The sequence below is a fragment of the Pelodiscus sinensis genome, chromosome 2, assembly GCF_052426305.1.
Source record: "Pelodiscus sinensis isolate ZL-2025 chromosome 2, ASM5242630v1, whole genome shotgun sequence".
Lineage (NCBI taxonomy): Eukaryota > Metazoa > Chordata > Testudines > Trionychidae > Pelodiscus > Pelodiscus sinensis.
Window position 1 is genome coordinate 147,034,363 of NC_143053.1, and position 17,380 is coordinate 147,051,742.

Here is a 17,380-nt window from a genome sequence, read left to right on the forward strand (position 1 = left end):
AGCTGTGATGCATTCCCTTGCCCGTTATATTTGCTTCCTCTCGTTTAATACTTATATAAGGATATCAACAATTCTGTTCATCTTTAAATAAGTCTAATATTTGCCCTCTAAGAACAAATGTGTAATAAATATATATCTCATATCACAAGTTTAAAAGGGGTCATTATAAATGACCATCTTTTACAATTTTCTTTTCAGTTAGTCTTGTGGAAAACCACGGTGAGGTGTCGATCTATAAATGTTCCTTTTTCTTTTTCAGTACTCTAGTTTTTTTTTTTTAAATCTCTCTCTTTTTACACTCTAGCTTTTCTCATTATTTTAGCTGCAGTTCTTTTATCATGTGGTTTTACAAATCAGGAACTGGGTTACAGTTCTGAGTCATATGCCAAATGTTACTGGCTTCCCTCTCTAGATAATTAGGATCTCAGAGAACTGGTAAATTCCTACTTAGCTAAAACACATAGAAGTAAATTAGTTAACACTTCGAGTATGTCTACACAGCGGTGCTATTTTGGGATAATGTCCATTATTCCAGAATAATGCTGTGCATACCTTAACAGCACACCCATTATTTCAAAAAAGATTTGAAATAACAGGCATCTTATTCCAGCTTCTTGTAAATCTCGTTGCACAAGGAATAAGGAAGATGCTGGAATAGCACTCTATTTCGAACTTTGGCACAGTGTAGACAGCACTAAATTTCAAAATAGGCTATCTAGAAATAAGCTACGCAATTTGTGTAGCTCAATGTATACACACACACATCCATTTTTTTCATGGCAGGTCTCTGCAGATATTTTATACCATTTTTTTTCCTCTTTTCTCATTTTATTTTTTCATGCTTGTAGCTGTCTTTCTTCACTGTTTTTAAGCGTGGTGATATTTATCAAGCAGTGACTTAAGGTGTTGAGCCTATTATGAAATCCTATTGGTTTCCCTCCCTACGTGATATGGCCTTCTGTTGGGGGTCAATGAGCACTACAGAAAGATCAGGGTTTAAGTCATAACACCCAGGACATCATAATTACCCAGGATATTTATATCTTTTCTATCAGTCTTTTTTCTCATCCATTAACTTCATTTTGACAGGATCTATAGGGCAGTATACTACTCACCACATTCATAGTGATGGGAGATCCCTGTGCTAAATTGCGGTTATGTGATAAAATTGCAATCCTCATGTACCTTTTACTGCCTCAGTAGCACTTTTTCAATAATCCATCTCAAGCAGATATTGGACTTTAAATCCATCAAACATGCAGGATTGCACCACTGCTCATCTTGGATACTGGAGCAGTAGAGTTTGGGCGGGAGGTAAAAATTCCACACTTGCAGAGGAGAATGAGAAATTTCTTATTTGATAACTTTCTTTCAGTTAGCAGTTTCTCTCTTCATCCACTACTAATGGGCTAATAACCCCTAACTATGGAATTCATAGGCGGGTGTTGTTGGAAGCTCCAGGACTAAGCTCCAACCTTCAGGTCAGGCCAACAATATAGTTCTTCCAAAGCTGTAGAAACCCACCAGCATTCAATTATTAGCAGTAAGTCACTTTGGTATAATGCCCATCAGACATGTCTGAACTTATGTTCGCCAAGCACATGGCCTAAGACATAAGTAGACCCCTTCTTGGGATTTTCCCCTCGCCTCACTTGGGCTACGTCTACACTGCAGCGCTATTTCGGGATACCAGAGGTATCCCAAAATAGCTATTCTGCATCTTTTGCGCATGCCCATTATTTCAAAATCTAACAGGCTCACTATTCTGACGTCCCTGGAAACCTCATTCCACGAGAGCAAGGGACATTTCAGAATAGCCATTTATTGTGAAATAAGTGTTGTGTAGATAGCGCCAAATTTCAAAATAAGGTATTTCGAAATTGACTCAAAATAAGCTATGCAATTTGCACTACTCAAATTGCATAGCTTATTTTGAGCTATGGGTGCAGTGTAGATGCACCTTTATGCTGCAAGTAACAAAGATGCTGAGAAGACAAAAAATTTCAACTGACAGGCTGGCCCAGGTTAAAAGAGAAACCTGTTTCTTAAAGACTGTAAGACCCAGTGTAATGAAAACATTGTTTGATCTAAATACTGTCTAGTGTGATAAAGATTAAGGTTCAGACTGAGTGCTTGTATTTATTTTATTTTGATGACCACTCTGACTTTTATGTCTATTACGTATAATCACTTAAAGTATATCTTTCTTAACCAATAAATTTGTTTTGCTGTTTATCTTTATCAGTGAGTTTTCGGGCAGTATTTGGTAAATCTGCTGAGGTTTACAACAGCTAGTGAATGTCCTCTTTCCATTGATGAAATAGTGAACCAATTAATAAATTTTCACTGAACAATAAAGGATGTAGTGCAAAATGGTGTATCCCTGAGCAACAGTGTGGGGAGCTGGGGGATTTGGCTGATGCTTTTCTCTGATTCCGGGGGGTACGTCTACACTACAATGTTAATTCGAACTAACTTAGTTCGAATTAGTTAATTCGAACTAAGCTAATTCGAACTTACGCGTCTAGAACTAAAAACTAGTTTGAATTAGCGTTTTGCTAATTCGAACTAGCAAGTCCACATTGAGTGGACCCTGAACAGGGCTTAAGGATGGCCGGAAGCAGTGCCGGCAGGGCATCAGAGGAGGACTTAGAGCGTGGAGATGCTGTCTCAGGCTAGCCGAGGGCTGCGCTTAAAGGGTCCCGACCCCTACCCCGGACAGACAGTTCTAAGGGGTTCCCCGCTTGCAAAGCAGTCCTGGCTTGGATTGCCCGGAGTACCCACACTGGGCACATCACATCACTCGGCCATCAGACCGGCTGCACTTGCCGCAGGCTGCCATCTGGGGAGAGGGGGCAATTGGGGGGCTGCAGGAGAGCTTCCACCCCCAGAAGCCCACAGAGCCAGCCCAGTCCTCCCCATCGGGGGCTCGTACCCCATTCCTCCCTCACCTCCTTCCACTTACCCTTCCCTAGCCCCCCTTCTTATTGATGTACAAAATAAAGATAACGTTTCTTCCAACATTGACTCTGTCTTTATTGAACAAAACTGGGGGAGACTGGGAAAAGGAGGTGGGAGAGGGGAAGACAAAGGCTGGGAGAGGGGAGGGCAACTAACATGATCAGGGGTTGGGAACAGGTCCCAGATGAAGAGAGGCTACAGAGACTGGGACTGTTCAGCTTAGAAAAGAGGAGATGGAGCGGGGACAGGATAGAGGTCTCTAAAAGCAGGGGTTGGGTGGAGAGGGTGCATTCAGAAAAGTTCTTCATGAGTTCCCATAAAGAAGGACTAGAGGACACCAAAGGAAAGGAATGGGTAGCAGGCTTGAAACTAGTAAGAGAAAGTTGTTGTTCTTGACAAAGCAAATAGTTAACCTGTGGAACTCCTTGCTGCAGGAGGCTGTGAAGGCTAGAACTGGAACAGAGTTTAAAGGGAAGTGAGATCAAGTCATGGAGGTTGGGTCCATGGAGTAGTCTTAGCCAGGGGGTAGGAGTGGTGTCCCTGCCCAAAGTTTGTGGAAGGCTGGAGAGGGATGGCACGAGACAAATGGCTTGGTCACTGTCTTCGGTCCATCCCCTCCAGGGTCCCTAGGGTTGGCCGCTGTCGGCAGACAGGCTACTGGGCTAGATGGACCTTTGGTCTGACCCAGGATGGCCATTGTAAGCTCAGGGCTCAGGGTCGGAGGTCTCAGTGGACCCCCTTGATTTTCATGCACACCTGCTCCTGGGTGGCCAGGCTGGCAGCTCTCCTGCCCTAGACGGCCACTTTCCTGTGCCTAGTGCGGAGATCGTGGACAAGGTCCACGATGTCCGCACTAGCCCAGGAAGGTGCCCGCCTCTTGCGGTCCAGGGCAAGCTCCCGGGAGCCGCCAGCCTGGTCCCGGGAAGAGGGGGTGGGCTGGGGGACATCGGGTGGGTGGCTCTGTGCCGTGCCAGGTGCAGGGGCTGCTGGCTGGGTGCTGGCAGGCTTGCACCTGGCACGGGCACCGTAGCCAGCCCGTGCCCCTTTAAGGGGTCCGCGGCCGGGAGGGGGCATAGAGTTTCCCCGGTGTTGGCCAGAGTGGCCACCAGGGAAACCTGGGGAGGGCTAGCCTCCCACTAGTTCGAATTAAGGGGCTACACACCCCTTAATTCGAACTAGTAAGTTCGAACTAGGCTTAATCCTCGTAAAATGAGGTTTTCCTAGTTCGAACTAAGCGCTCGGCTAGTTCAATTCAAATTCGAACTAGCGGAGCGCTAGTGTAGCGGCTATGAATGTTAGTTCGAACTAGCGTCCATTAGTTCGAACTAACATTGTAGTGTAGACATACCCTGGGTGACTCTGGGAGTATTCATGCAATCTAACTGTGTGTGGGTTCCATATATAGTTATGGTGAGAGATAACTGCACCTGGAGAGGTTTGCTGCTTGTCACTAGCAAAGCACTGTAAGAGACAGTCTAGGCTGGATACTTAATGGGGAACAGTCATAGGCTGCACCGTGGGGCTCCTGTCACAGACAAACATACTGAGCATTTGGAAATTTGTCTTCAAACTATGTTTGCTTCCATTGTGAGTATGCAAGACTCAAAAGTGAAAGTTGAGTTGGCTTTTAGCATGTTGTTTGCACTTACATGCCCACAATAACTGACTGTTACCTGAGAATGATACCTAATTTTGCATTGCATGAAGTACATGGTTTTATATTTTCTGTGGGAATTGCAGCAGGTATGCTTTGAAAAATCCACAAGAGATGAAGCTAACGCATAGCATTAGCAATCCTAACCACTGATGACCTCTCAAGAGATGAATGATGCAATCCAGTGTTGGAACTTTTCAAATCTTTACAGCCAGAGCCATGTCTGTTTTGATCTTCAAGGCTGTGTCTAGACTACATGCCTCTGTCGTCAGAGGCATGTAGATTAGACACATAGGCAAAGTCAAATGAAGCCGCGATTTAAATGATCGCGGCTTCATTTAAATTTACATGGCTGCCGCACTGAGCCGACAAACAGCTGAGCTGTTTGTCCGCTCAGCGCGCTAGTCTGGACGTTCCCCTGCCGACATCAAAGCCCTTTGTCGGCAGCCCCGTTATTCCTTGTGGGATGAGGTTTACCGGGGCTGTTGACAAAGGGCTTTAATGTCGGCAGGGGAGCGTCCAGACTAGCGCGCTGAGCGGACAAACAGCTGATCAGCTGTTTGTCCGCTCAGCGCGGCAGCCATGTAAATATAAATGAAGCCGCGATCATTTAAATCGCGGCTTCATTTGACTTTGCCAAAACAACAAATCTACATGGCTCCGTCGACGGAGCCATGTAGTTTAGACGTACCCCAAGTGTACAATTCTCTTCACTGAAATCAAAAGCTCCACTTGCTTTTTGAAGAACTAAATGCTATGAATGCTTTCCAGCAGCTGTTCAATTACAACGCGATCTGTTTTTCTAGACTGGGTACTGATTGGCATGTTGTCTATGCATGGTTTTGATGCATAACATGCAACTTGTGCCTTGCTGTGACTATTAACACCCACTTAAGAGTCTGGATGTAAAGGCTGGATCAGAAGGAAGAGTCTTGAACAGGACTTGTGAGCTCTTGTACACACATGCTTTCTATCTTTATCTTGTTAGGGATGATAGCCCACTCCTCCACTGGCTGCTAGGCCACAATGTCCCGTAGAGGTAGGAACCTATATTGATTTTGGCCATGGGTCAATACTGCCACAAAGAGGTGGGCAGCCATATTGATGCTGGTCACTGGGTCACACACAGCCCAGCTTAAGAAAAGCAGCCTCACTGACACCAGCATTAGGTCATACTACCCTACAGGTATGGATAGCAATTTGGACTGAGCCATGGGGCTCTAACACCCTTACCTCCCATCTCAAAGGGTGACAGGGTGTACCACACAACAGTTTCCTTAAAGAAAGATTTTCACGAGAAAAATTAGCCCCACTGGAGTGAGTTTCGCAATCACAGCTGCCACCCACATTGTGTACTGGGATCCTGGACCTTCCTTATCCTAATCCCGAGACACGTTCTGACCAGACTGGGCCAGAGAGAGAGGAACCCAAATGACACTGCCATCTCTGCTGGCTTCAGGTGAATCCCAAACATAGCTGAGATGAAACAGGAATTGGACTTTTAACAACAACAACAGCAGCAACAACAACAGTTACAACCGTCTTAGCTAGCTTTTCTTTTTCCCAAAAGGGAATTATTGCCATCTTTGTTATCATCTAAGAGTCTGTCAAACAAGGTTTTTTTCCTCCCCTTCTAAAAGCTCTCTTCGGCTAAAGAGAAAGAGAACAAAGGATGTTGTTAAAATGAAAGCCTTATTGAATATTTTACATTTCAAATGCTCTGCTTTTCCTTCTTTTCTTTATCTTTAATAAACAGATAAAAGGGTTTTAATAGTGTGTTCACCATGGTATTAAGCAGGCTGAGGTCTTCATATATCAAGCCCCAGACCTTGTTTAACACTGTTTGACATTGGAGAGTGAGTATGTTAACACTTCCAGCGCACATATTCCATCTAAATGAATACATCAGACCATGCCACCACAGAAGGGAACTGGTACGTACACATAGTTTGTTGAAGAAGCTTGTTAACTGACATGGGAGTCTGAAAGGCCTTCTCCCTGAGGCTAGCTAACACCCAGCTAAGTATTACAGCAGCAACCTTGTACCACTCAGGGCTTTCCTCGGTCAGTCAGGATCATCTGATCATGGGAAGGGAATTTCTCTGACCTCCCTGTAATCCCCTGAAGGTGCAGCTTTGTGAGGAGTGTAACCCACAAGAGACTCTGTTCCGGGCACAGACTGCCCAGTGCTCCTATGGCCTGTAAGCAAAGCCAGCCTTGGCGGGGAGAGGGTGGAGAGCAGGAGGCCCCTTTCCCTGTTTCTTGGCCTTAGAGCCAGCCAGGCACAATTCCCAGTAGGCTGCAGCCTGAGACAGGGCTGCACAGGAAAGACAGGCTTCTCCACATGCCCAGACATGTTGCCAGGGCACAGGGGTCAGTGAGCATGGCAGAAAGCCTTATGGGACCACCTCTGTGTAGGAGAAAAGCCCCAGCAAGCACCACCTCAGGGCAGAAGGCACAGGGGAAGGGGATACCCCCTGACTGTCACCCCACTTGTCTATTAACAATATTTAACACTGCCTTGCGAAGGACACACTTGCTTTTGCTTTTTAGGATTCTTCAGGGTTTGTAGTACTTAGCCTGAGTGTCATGAGACTCCTCCAATTCATAGTGGGAGAAAAGGGAACTGGGAGCTGCTACTTTCCCCAAGGAGTAGAGGACACCTTTCAGCAACACAGCTCCACTGTGGGACTTACCTGCTGAGCTGGCCAGAGAGCTTTTTCCTTGTTTTTAGGCTCTCTCCCTGAAAGCTCAAAACCCCTGAGTGGAATTCTCTGCCCTGAAGCCATGGCTTCACGCGGGAGGGCAAGGACCGACACATCAGTCTGACTCCAAGCCCTGTGCCCTGAGAACAGGCAGGGTAGAATCCTCTCTCTAGAGCAGCCATAGGTGCTGCCTTATGGAGGGAACGCTGCTTACATTTAAGCCAGGTCTTTGCAGGACAATTCTGAGGAGTCTGGCAGTGGCAGGTCCACGGGAATGAAACCATGTTGCTGCTACTTACCTGATCCAGAAAAGGAGAAGGAGGAAGAGGGTTATACATTGCAACTGCAGAAAACAACTGAATACAAACAAAGATGATAAAAACAAAACAGTTGGGAGTAACTGGACTGTGAACTTGTCACACTTCCAGAAGTAGAAAATCTGGTGTCCTGAGTTGAAGGGCAGAGATTAGCTTCCAGCAACACCACTGGACCATTGCTGAGGGGGCATTAACCTTTAAAAATGAATGGGGAGGGAAGCTGTGCAACAGAAAGGAAACATTTACATGACAAGCTGACTGAACCAAGCATCTGTATGAAGATCTCAGAGATCTGTAATGTTACCATAAGTTCCAAATCCCAAAGAGGACGGAGCAGTGACTATAGAGTATGGGTGAGATGGTCAAAGGGGTAGGATAAATTCATTTTATCTCATCTATATCATCCTCTCCCATAGGGTATAATATATGTGAAATCTGTACATCTTTCCACCACCGGCAGTAAATAACAAAGACTTGATTTCAATTACCACAGTGGACAGCCAGTATATGGTGGTGTATAATTAACTTGCATTGATTATGATATTACTAGCAATGAGTTAACATGACACAGAGATGAAAAATGTCTTAAAGAAAGAATGTACCTGGAGTTCGTTATTTTTTTCCTTATTTTTAATCCAGATCTTTCCTTGACCTTGTGGGTCAATCAGCAAAGGATATCGAGATGCCTTTGTGACAATGATGCCATTCTGAATGGAAAGGTCGTCATTTGGAAGACCCTGGAGGTTCCAGTCACCAACTGTAGCATTGTCAACAAGCATACTGATGAGGTTAAGATCCTAACATAAAAAGATTAAGTGATTAAATTATAATCTGTTCGTGTGCTGCTATTCAAAATGTCTCACTGAAAGCTAAAGTTGCTGAAAAAGCAAACATGCTTCACCTTGCTGAGTTTTAGGGCCTGGGCTCTAGCCTAAATGGAAATGGCCACACTGCTATTTCTGGTCCCATAGCATAAGCCCCATCTGAACGATGAGACTTAGTGCAATGTTTTTGGTTTTTTTATTTTGAAGAGTAGACGCACCCTAAAACATAAGGCTAAGGGTATGTCTACACTACAGCACTAATTCGAACTAACTTAGTTCAAATTAGTTAATTCGAACTAAGCTAATTCGAACTAATGCATCCAGACTAAAAAACTAGTTTGAATTAGCGTTTTGCTAATTCGAACTAGCATGTCCACATTAAGTGGACCCTGAACCGGGGTTAAGGATGGCCGGAAGCAGTGCCGGCAGGGCATCAGAGGAGGACTTAGAGCGTGGAGATGCTGTCTCAGGTTAGCCGAGGGCTGTGCTTAAAGGGTCCCGACCCCCACCCCGGACAGGCAGTTCTGCTTGGAGTGCCCGGAGTGCCCACACTGGACACATCACACCACTCGGCCATCAGCCCGGCTTCACTTGCCGCAGGCTGCCATCTGGGGAGAGAGGGCAACTGGGGGGCTGCAGGAGAGCTTCCACCCCCAGAAGCCCGCAGAGCCAGCCCAGTCCTCCCCATCGGGGGCTCGTGCCCCATTCCTCCCTCACCTCCTTCCACTTACCCTTCCCTAGCCCCTTTTCTTGATGTACAAAATAAAGGACAATTGTGTTCAAAAATGGAATCTGTCTTTATTGAACAAAACTGGGGGAGACTGGGAAAAGGAGGTGGGAGAGGTGAAGAGAGAGGCTGGGAGAGTGGAGGGCAACTACAATGATCAGGGGTTGGGAACAGGTCCCATATGAAGAGAGGTTAAAGAGACTGGGACTTTTCAGCTTAGAAAAGAGGAGACGGAGGGGGGACAGGATAGAGGTCTCTAAAAGCAGGAGTTGGGCGGAGAGGGTGCATACAGAAAAGTTCTTCATGAGTTCCCACAAGAAGGACTAGAGGACACCAAAGGAAAGGAATGGGTAGCAGGCTACAAACTAGTAAAAGAAAGTTGTTCTTCACAAAGCAAAGAGTCAACCTGTGGAACTCCTTGCTGCAGGAGGCTGTGAAGGCTAGAACTAGAACAGAGTTGAAAGGGAAGTGAGATCAAGTGATGGAGGTTGGGTCCATGGAGTGGTATTAGCCATTGGGTAGGAGTGTTGTCCCTGGCAAAGTTTGTGGAAGGCTGGAGAAGGATGGCACGAGACAAATGGCTTGGTCATTGTCTTCAGTCCATCCCCTCCAGGGTCCCTAGGGTTGGCCACTGTCGGTAGACAGGCTACTGGGCTAGATGGACCTTTGGTCTGACCCAGGACGGCCATTGTAAGCTCAGGGCTCAGGGTCGGGGGTCTCAGTGGACCACCTTGATTTCCATGCACACCTGGTCCTGGGTGGCCAGGCTGGCAGCTCTCCAGCCCTAGACGGCCACCTTCCTGTGCCTAGTGCGGAGATCGTGGCCAAGGTCCACGATGTCCGCAGTAGCCCAGGCGGGTGCCCACCTCTTGCGGTCCCAGGCAAGCCGCCAGCCTGGTCCCGGGAAGAGGGGGAGGGCTGGGGGGCATCGGGTGGCTGGCTCGAGCCGTGCCAGGGGCAGGGTCTGCTGGCTGGGTGCTGGCAGGCTTGCACCTGGCATGGGCACTGTAGCCAGCCCGTGCCCCTTTAAGGGGTCCGGGGCCGGGAGGGAGGCATAGAGTTTCCCTGGTGTTGGCCAGAGTGGCCACCAGGGAAACCTGGGAAGCCTTAGCCTCCCACTAGTTCGAATTAAGGGTCTACACAGCCCATAATTCGAACTAGCTAGTTCGAACTAGGCTTAATCCTCGTAAAATGAGGTTTACCTAGTTCGAACGAAGCGCTCCGCCAGTTCGAATTAAATTCGAACTAGTGGAGCGCTAGTGTAGCGCCTATTAAAGTTAGTTCGAACTAACGTTTGTTAGTTCGAACTAACTCTGTAGTGTAGACATACCCTAAGTGACTTGACTTGTTCCACAGAGTCAGTGTCAAAGTCAGGATTAAACTGCAGTAATACTTTGCCTTCAGTTCTGTTCTCAGTTCACTAACTCACTCTGGGCATGTCTACACTACAGCATTATTTCAAAATAACAAGGTGAGCTTCCACACAACAAGCCCATTATTTCAAAATTATCTTGAAATAAGGGGCTTCTTATTCCAGAATAATAAAACCTCCTTTCACGAGGAATAACACCTATTTCAAAATAGTCATTTCAAAATAAGGTGAGTGTGGATGGCACAGCTGTGCTTATTTCACAATAATTGGCCTCTAGGGCTTTTGGCAGCTGCCCTGGTTGTCATTCTGTCCACATCCCTCAAAACTCTATAATTTCCCTTCCCTTGCAGTTTTTAAAGCCGTAGCCACAGGGGAAACTCTTGGTGGCTCAATGCAGGCCCTGACTGCCCTCTGACACACTTCAGGATACATTTCTGCAGCAGTGGCTGACCCCAATGCACCCATCAAACCCCCCAGGGCTGTTAGTGAGCTGGCAGCCAGCTCCCAAGCCCCTGTCCAGGGGCAGAAGAAGAGGGCCCCTTCCTGGTCTGGTATAAAGATCCTGGATCTCACTGAGGTCTGGGGAGATGAAGCAAACCTCCAGGATCTCCCCACCAGGCACAGGAATGCCAATTTGTATGGCTGGATAGCCACCAGCCTGGGCCAAAAGGGCCACATGTGCACCTAGAAGCAGGTGTGTATGAAAATCAAAGAACTCAGGCAGACCTACACCAAGGCCAGAGAATGCAATCCCCGCTCAAGAGCAGCACCCCAGACCTGGCGCTTTTATGAGCAGCTGCACCACATCCTGGAAGGGGAGGTTGGTCCCTTCCCAGGCCCTCATCGTGGACTCTGGCCTGGAGATGCTCATCGTGAGCCTCCCAGATGGTGGAGCTGTGCATAAGAAAGAGGAGGAGGTGGAGGAGGAAGACGAGGCCAGCCAGGACACGATGGCTGCCAGCCAGGAAGTCATCCTATCCCTGGAGTCAGTACCCCACTCCCAGGATGTCACCTCAGGTTTGGATGAAGCTGGGGAAGAACCATCAGTTGAGTTCCATTACTTTCCCTACACACACATGGGGGTAGATGGCAGGTGGTGAGGGACTGCACGCTCCTCCCTTGGCCTCCTCGGCCTGGGGATCACAAATGGAGTACCAGTCTGGAGCAGACAGCCACATGAAGCTGCCACAGAGGAACCTTTCTCTCCTGCTTACAAGGTTCCTGGAGAGGCCTTCCTTATTCCCAACTCCGTGGTGGGACACCTTCCCACCACAAGCCACCACTAAGGAGGCTGGGGTCATGGACACACATAGCAGTGCCGCACATGGGGCACCCTTGGGGTAACATTCTCTTGGGGTAACAACTGCTCCCGGTCAACTGCAACGAGGCAGAGGACACCAAGCCTCTGCATGGGAACCTGCCAGGGGGAGGAAGAGGAAGGGACCTTAGTACCACCCTCCTTGGCAAGCGGCGTCTGTTGTTTCACACACACCTCCCCCAACTCCCTCCCCTCTTCTCCTTCAAAGGGAAGGGATACAAGTCCTCTCCCTGTGGGATGCCACCAAGGCTGGACTCGGCATATGAGGGGCATGGAGGGAAATCCAGCCGCCTCATCCCACCTGCAGGCTCCTGGCCTGGCTGGCACCTTCCCACACCTGTTTGTCCCTGGGGTGTGGGGGTAGCCAGGCTCCCTTGGGACATCTGTGCCCCTGCAGGACTGTGCTCACTGTCTAGGCCACAGATGGCCTGCTCAAAGCACATCACAATTGTCTGAACTGAGACCTTTCGGTGTCGGCTCAGAGATGAGGACTAGGCTTCATGCACAGTGTCTCCTGGGATGACCGCCCTTCTCACTTTTCTTCACAGCTGGACTAGCTGTGAGCAAGGTGCATTCACCACCTCCAGTGTCATCCTCCTGACCCCTCAAGAGCCGCCACCACAGATGACCCTGCAAGGACCTGGAGCAGGAACAAATCACCTGCCTGCATGGCCTACAGCGGTATCTTGAGCAGCAGGAGCAAAGGTGGGACACTGACTTGGAGCTGATAAAATCATGAGAGTGAGCAACAGGGGTGGCTGTAAGACCTAAGGGTTAATTCTATTTGCATTCCTTAGGTGCCATCAGTCTGAGTACATCAAAGCATTTTAACAAAGAAAGCTGCAGAACAGCCTGGAAAGGCAGAGTAACCTTTATAATTTCACTTTCCAGCTGGGACGCATGAGGCACAAAGAAGTGAATGGTTACCTTTGCAAAGGTGGATGCCGCTAAAATTACACACTTAAATCTATATTTAGACATTTTGATGAACAGACATTTACAAGTTCCAATCATCTGCAACTCTTGGACTTCATTAGGAAGTTTGGAGGCCTCAGCAACTCTGAAACTCAGACCGCTTATTTAGGTGTCTAACTATGGGGTCAGTTGTGTATATTTACACATTCCAATTTGAAAATGGGTGTCCAAGTGACTCATGCACCTCACACAGTTATAAATCTGTGTTCTTTCTTGTTGGGAAAGAGCTATTAATCTACTGCCTATGATGTACACTGAATTCAATGAAAAAATATTTTTAAACTGTATTGCGCACACACTCACTGAAATTTTGTTTGTCTTTGAAGGACAGCAAGCTAAGCAGAATAGTCAGTTATGACTTGAAACCTCATACTAATTGTGACAGTCTATGTCCAGCCTGTCAAACATGGAAAAAATAATGATCAGCATAGAAACTTTAAAAAGGTAACCCTCTGATTGTGAGGGAAGGTGGCTGAGTAAAAATGTAGTCAGAATAACTCTAGAGAAACAGAATTACAGGTCATTAATTTCTCCTTCTCTAAGGTCACCATATTCAAACGTTGTCACTCCCAGACAGTAAGAAGCTTAGCGAATGGTCTAAAGGCAAGTAAGGCTACATGACCCTTTTGACAATGAGTGTTTGGAGATGGGCCTCTTTGAGCTGGGCATGGCTAGAGAATGGGCAGGATGTAACAGCCATTGATGTGCCTGATATCCCTAATAACAGACAAAAAATATGTAGCTCTCATACAAAGTAAAAGGAGATAGGAGCAGAGTATCGAGCAAGATGATCTCTGTAAATATGTCCCAAATCCTGCCTCTTGGGTCATGAGGAATCCTTCCTCCAGGCCATGGGATAGCAGTAAAGCTGCTTCCAGGCTATTCGCACAGCTTAAGGCAGAGCTACTCAACTTTGGAAGCCCCGGGGGCCACGGTGATACTCACAGCACATGCCGAGGGCCGCAACTTAAGTATAGTTGCATGTACACGCAAATATATGCAAATAGCTTCTATCACACTGATGGGCATGAATACAAAGATTAAGGCAAGACTATACAACACACAGGCCCCATTTAAGTCAGTTCTGCTGATATTAATAAAATGCAATATTTACCCCATTTCCATCCATATGACAGCACCTTTAATGAGCAATGACAGTCCAGGAATGTAACTACTAAAATGCATCTCAACAGAAGACCAGTATATTGATTCGCTATTGTGGAGCATGTTCCCAGTGGAGGTCATGTTCAAAGGATCCCACCAGTGGGCTGTGTGTTGAGCCCCAACTAAACCCAGGCCGCATGGCAGGCCTCCATGTGTTGAGTAGCGCTGGCCTAAGGACTGGAGCAGGTTCCACAAGCCTAGCATGTCCTGACGTACATAGTAGGGGAGGAAAAGGGGAAGATTCACATAGCAGCCGTGCCCTGGTCCACATCCCCATGAGAGATACAGTAATTACTCATTTAACATGTGCCCACTTAACACGTTTTCGTAATAGTACAAGTTTTTTTTTAGAGAACTTTTTCGAATAAGACCATCGTCCCTGAAATCACACGAAAATAATCAAGTGACAGACTACTTCGTGCGGTGATATAAGTTAGTGAAAACAGTGGTAATGCACATGAGTAGATGAATACACGTGGTTATAGCACTCCTCCACTCACTTGTGTTTATCTTTGTGTTTTAACAAACTGCGGCAACTTGTGTTGCTTGTTATCTTGTGTTGCTAGATATCTAATGTTGACATTGACGACTCAGCTCCAACAAAAAATTGACTTTGCCACCACCACCTGAGACACAACCCCAACCTTTTCCATTATTTTTAATGGGAAAATTGACCCCACATTGCACATTTTCACTTAGCACGAACATTTTCAGAAACGCATCTATAGTTAAATGAGGAATTACTGTACTACAAATGGTCACAACAAGCGCTTCTTTGGGATGCAGACTCATCTATGGACTCATGGATTCCTGCAGCCCTACATTCTGAGCCACAGTACCTCTGTTTCCCCTGTGTCTGCAGGAGAGGGCCTTGTCCAAGAACACAGTTGCACCAATTTAACAAAAGGTGTGATGTTAAACCAATGCAACCTTGTGTGTGGATAATCTATGTCTGTTTAATCCTGTAAAGGGAAACAAACCAAACTGATATAAGCCACATTTACACTGATGTAAGAGTGTCCGTGACCAGGAAATTATATTGGTTTAAGTAAATCAGCTTAACATCATGTCTTTAGTTAAAATGTTACAACTGTCTGTAGACAAAGCGGAGGGACAGGATTAGATCTGCACTTACTTTCCAATTTCTAAAGTATGTGAATGTAAAAATAACATTTCTCTATTCAAAAGTTACCATGGTATCATTGGTTTTAAGAACATTTTCATGACACTTTAAGACGTAAAATCAAACAAACTACACTGAGATTAAAAATGCAGCGTAGAATCTGAGAAACAGAAAAACTGTTCAGTTCCATGTTACACATGTTTTCTAGCAAACCTCCATGATCCCAATGTTATACTTAAATAATCCCAAATGGAAATTGTAGAATTTTTTACTCTGTGAGTGAGCAGTTGATTGCTTTGACAATTTAATTATCTGTCGGAACAATGGGTTAAAGTATTCATGACAGAATGTGGCAGAAATATGAAACAAATAAAAGCAGCTTTCATCTGAATCTTTCCTTGATATTCACAGCTTTATAGTTCACAATCATAACAACAAAATAAGTGATTCTAGGTTGACCAGATTTTTAATGTTGGTGGGAGGGACAGTGAGTAACAACAGAAAGGGGGTGGTTTTGGTGGCAACAGGAAGATGTGCTTGGGAGAGTAACAGAAGGAAACTTCTGCTCTCCTCAGCCAAACAAGCCCCTTCCTTCTCCTACATGCCATCCTATGAGTTTGACAAAGGAGTGTGGGCTAAAGGACAAATGCAGAGAGATGGCTTAATCCCTGAAAAGTTCTGGCAAGCATATGGTAATCCGTTTAATGGGAAGTCCTTGAGACACACATGTACTCATTGTTTTCAGCAAAACGCACATGGACACATCCTTGAAAACACCACATGCTGGTGTTTAGGGAAATAGTCACCCCATATATGTTGACAGGGTTTTGAATGGGAGTAGGAGCAGGCTCCTTTTTTTAAAATATTATTTTACTGACACTAAATACTAGATATAGATGAAGTGATTCACAGAAATGTTAACATAAGGGGCTCTCAGATTAAAGTAACCTGGTTAAATCTGCCAACTCCACTATGTGATTATGTGCAGGATGTATGATGGACTGAAATAAAAAAAAAAAAAAGGATTTTTGAATGAGATTTTTTCACATTGGCATATTTGCCATTTTTTATTTTTATTTTTAAAAAAGGAAATGGAACATGACAGCCCATAAAACATTTTAAAAGATTTCTCTGTTAAAGAATGAAATGTTCTTAACAGTATTTCTCTGCGGGGCAATATAATGTATCATTTTCTAGAATACAGGAATACTTACGTCACTATATGGAATCCTATTTCGGTCCATCTCTTTCTTCCACAGACGGAGCAACAAGTTCCTATACTCCTGATTGAACGGTCCAGAGTAAGAAAGAAATCCAGTGGCTAGAAGAACATTTCCCACTAATTGAATAATTTGCTTTTGAAAATTTTTGCTGCTTTCTGTCCAACGAATCTACATTTTAAAATATTGTAAAGAACTTTGTTAAATGGGCACAAAACTCAACTGAAGTTCAAATCAAAGCATCTATTCTTTTCCCCATATATTTCTACTGTTAATTGAACCAAGAGTATGGTGGGTTAAAATATTCTATTCTGAAAGACTAAGAAGCTTTCTACATGATTTTGTTTAAATTACTTTCTTTTGTTATGACATTTCTATTCTCATTTGTTTTGTACGCACAGTGGGCTGGGCCCTACAATCTTTACTCTATATTTCCTCAAAGCCAAATATAGTTTTGCCTGAGCAAAGGCTGCAGGACCAGGCTGTGTGTATTCCCTTAGTGTGCTGTCAGTCTCTGAAAATAAGGCAGACTCACAGGTCCTGAAGGATCATCTTACAGCTCAAGACCCATGAAAATCCACCATGCTGAACTGCCACCACCATTTCAGATTTTCTCTTTTAATTTATATATTGGCATAAAAATATGCAGCCAAATCATTCCAACACTTTTCATATACATTTAAAACACATTAGAAAACATTAAGGACGGCTTTTTCTCCTCAAACTTCGAGTTTGGGTGCAATGGTGGAGGCGAACAACTTCTTTATTGTTCCTGCACAGCCACAGCATGTGATTAAATCATCACATCATATACTTGATGATGGAATCGGTTAGATAAGAATTGCACTATCGCTGGTCCAGCTGTCTATTTCCGCTTCAGTGGTCACAAGTCCACTGTATATAGAGTGACTTGTGAAGAACCCAGAGGAAAAAGCACCAAGCAGCCAATTCATCAAAGTGAAGGACAAACGATGAAATCCTAGTCCCACTGGAATCAATGGTAAAACTTTCATTGACTTC

The 17,380-nt window shown here is 45.5% G+C and overlaps 1 protein-coding gene across 1 annotated transcript in view; it reads right to left on the reverse strand.

Moving 5' to 3' along the window:
- Positions 1-17,380, reverse strand: part of LOC102447295 (dynein axonemal heavy chain 5-like) — a 290,514-nt gene that overhangs the window by 76,599 nt on the left and 196,535 nt on the right. The window contains exons 62-63 of the mRNA XM_014581788.4: positions 16,355-16,531; positions 8,240-8,434 (exon numbers count right to left, since the gene is read on the reverse strand). Coding sequence (XP_014437274.3) covers positions 8,240-8,434; positions 16,355-16,531 — 372 coding nt within the window. The remainder of the gene's footprint in view (positions 1-8,239; positions 8,435-16,354; positions 16,532-17,380) is intronic.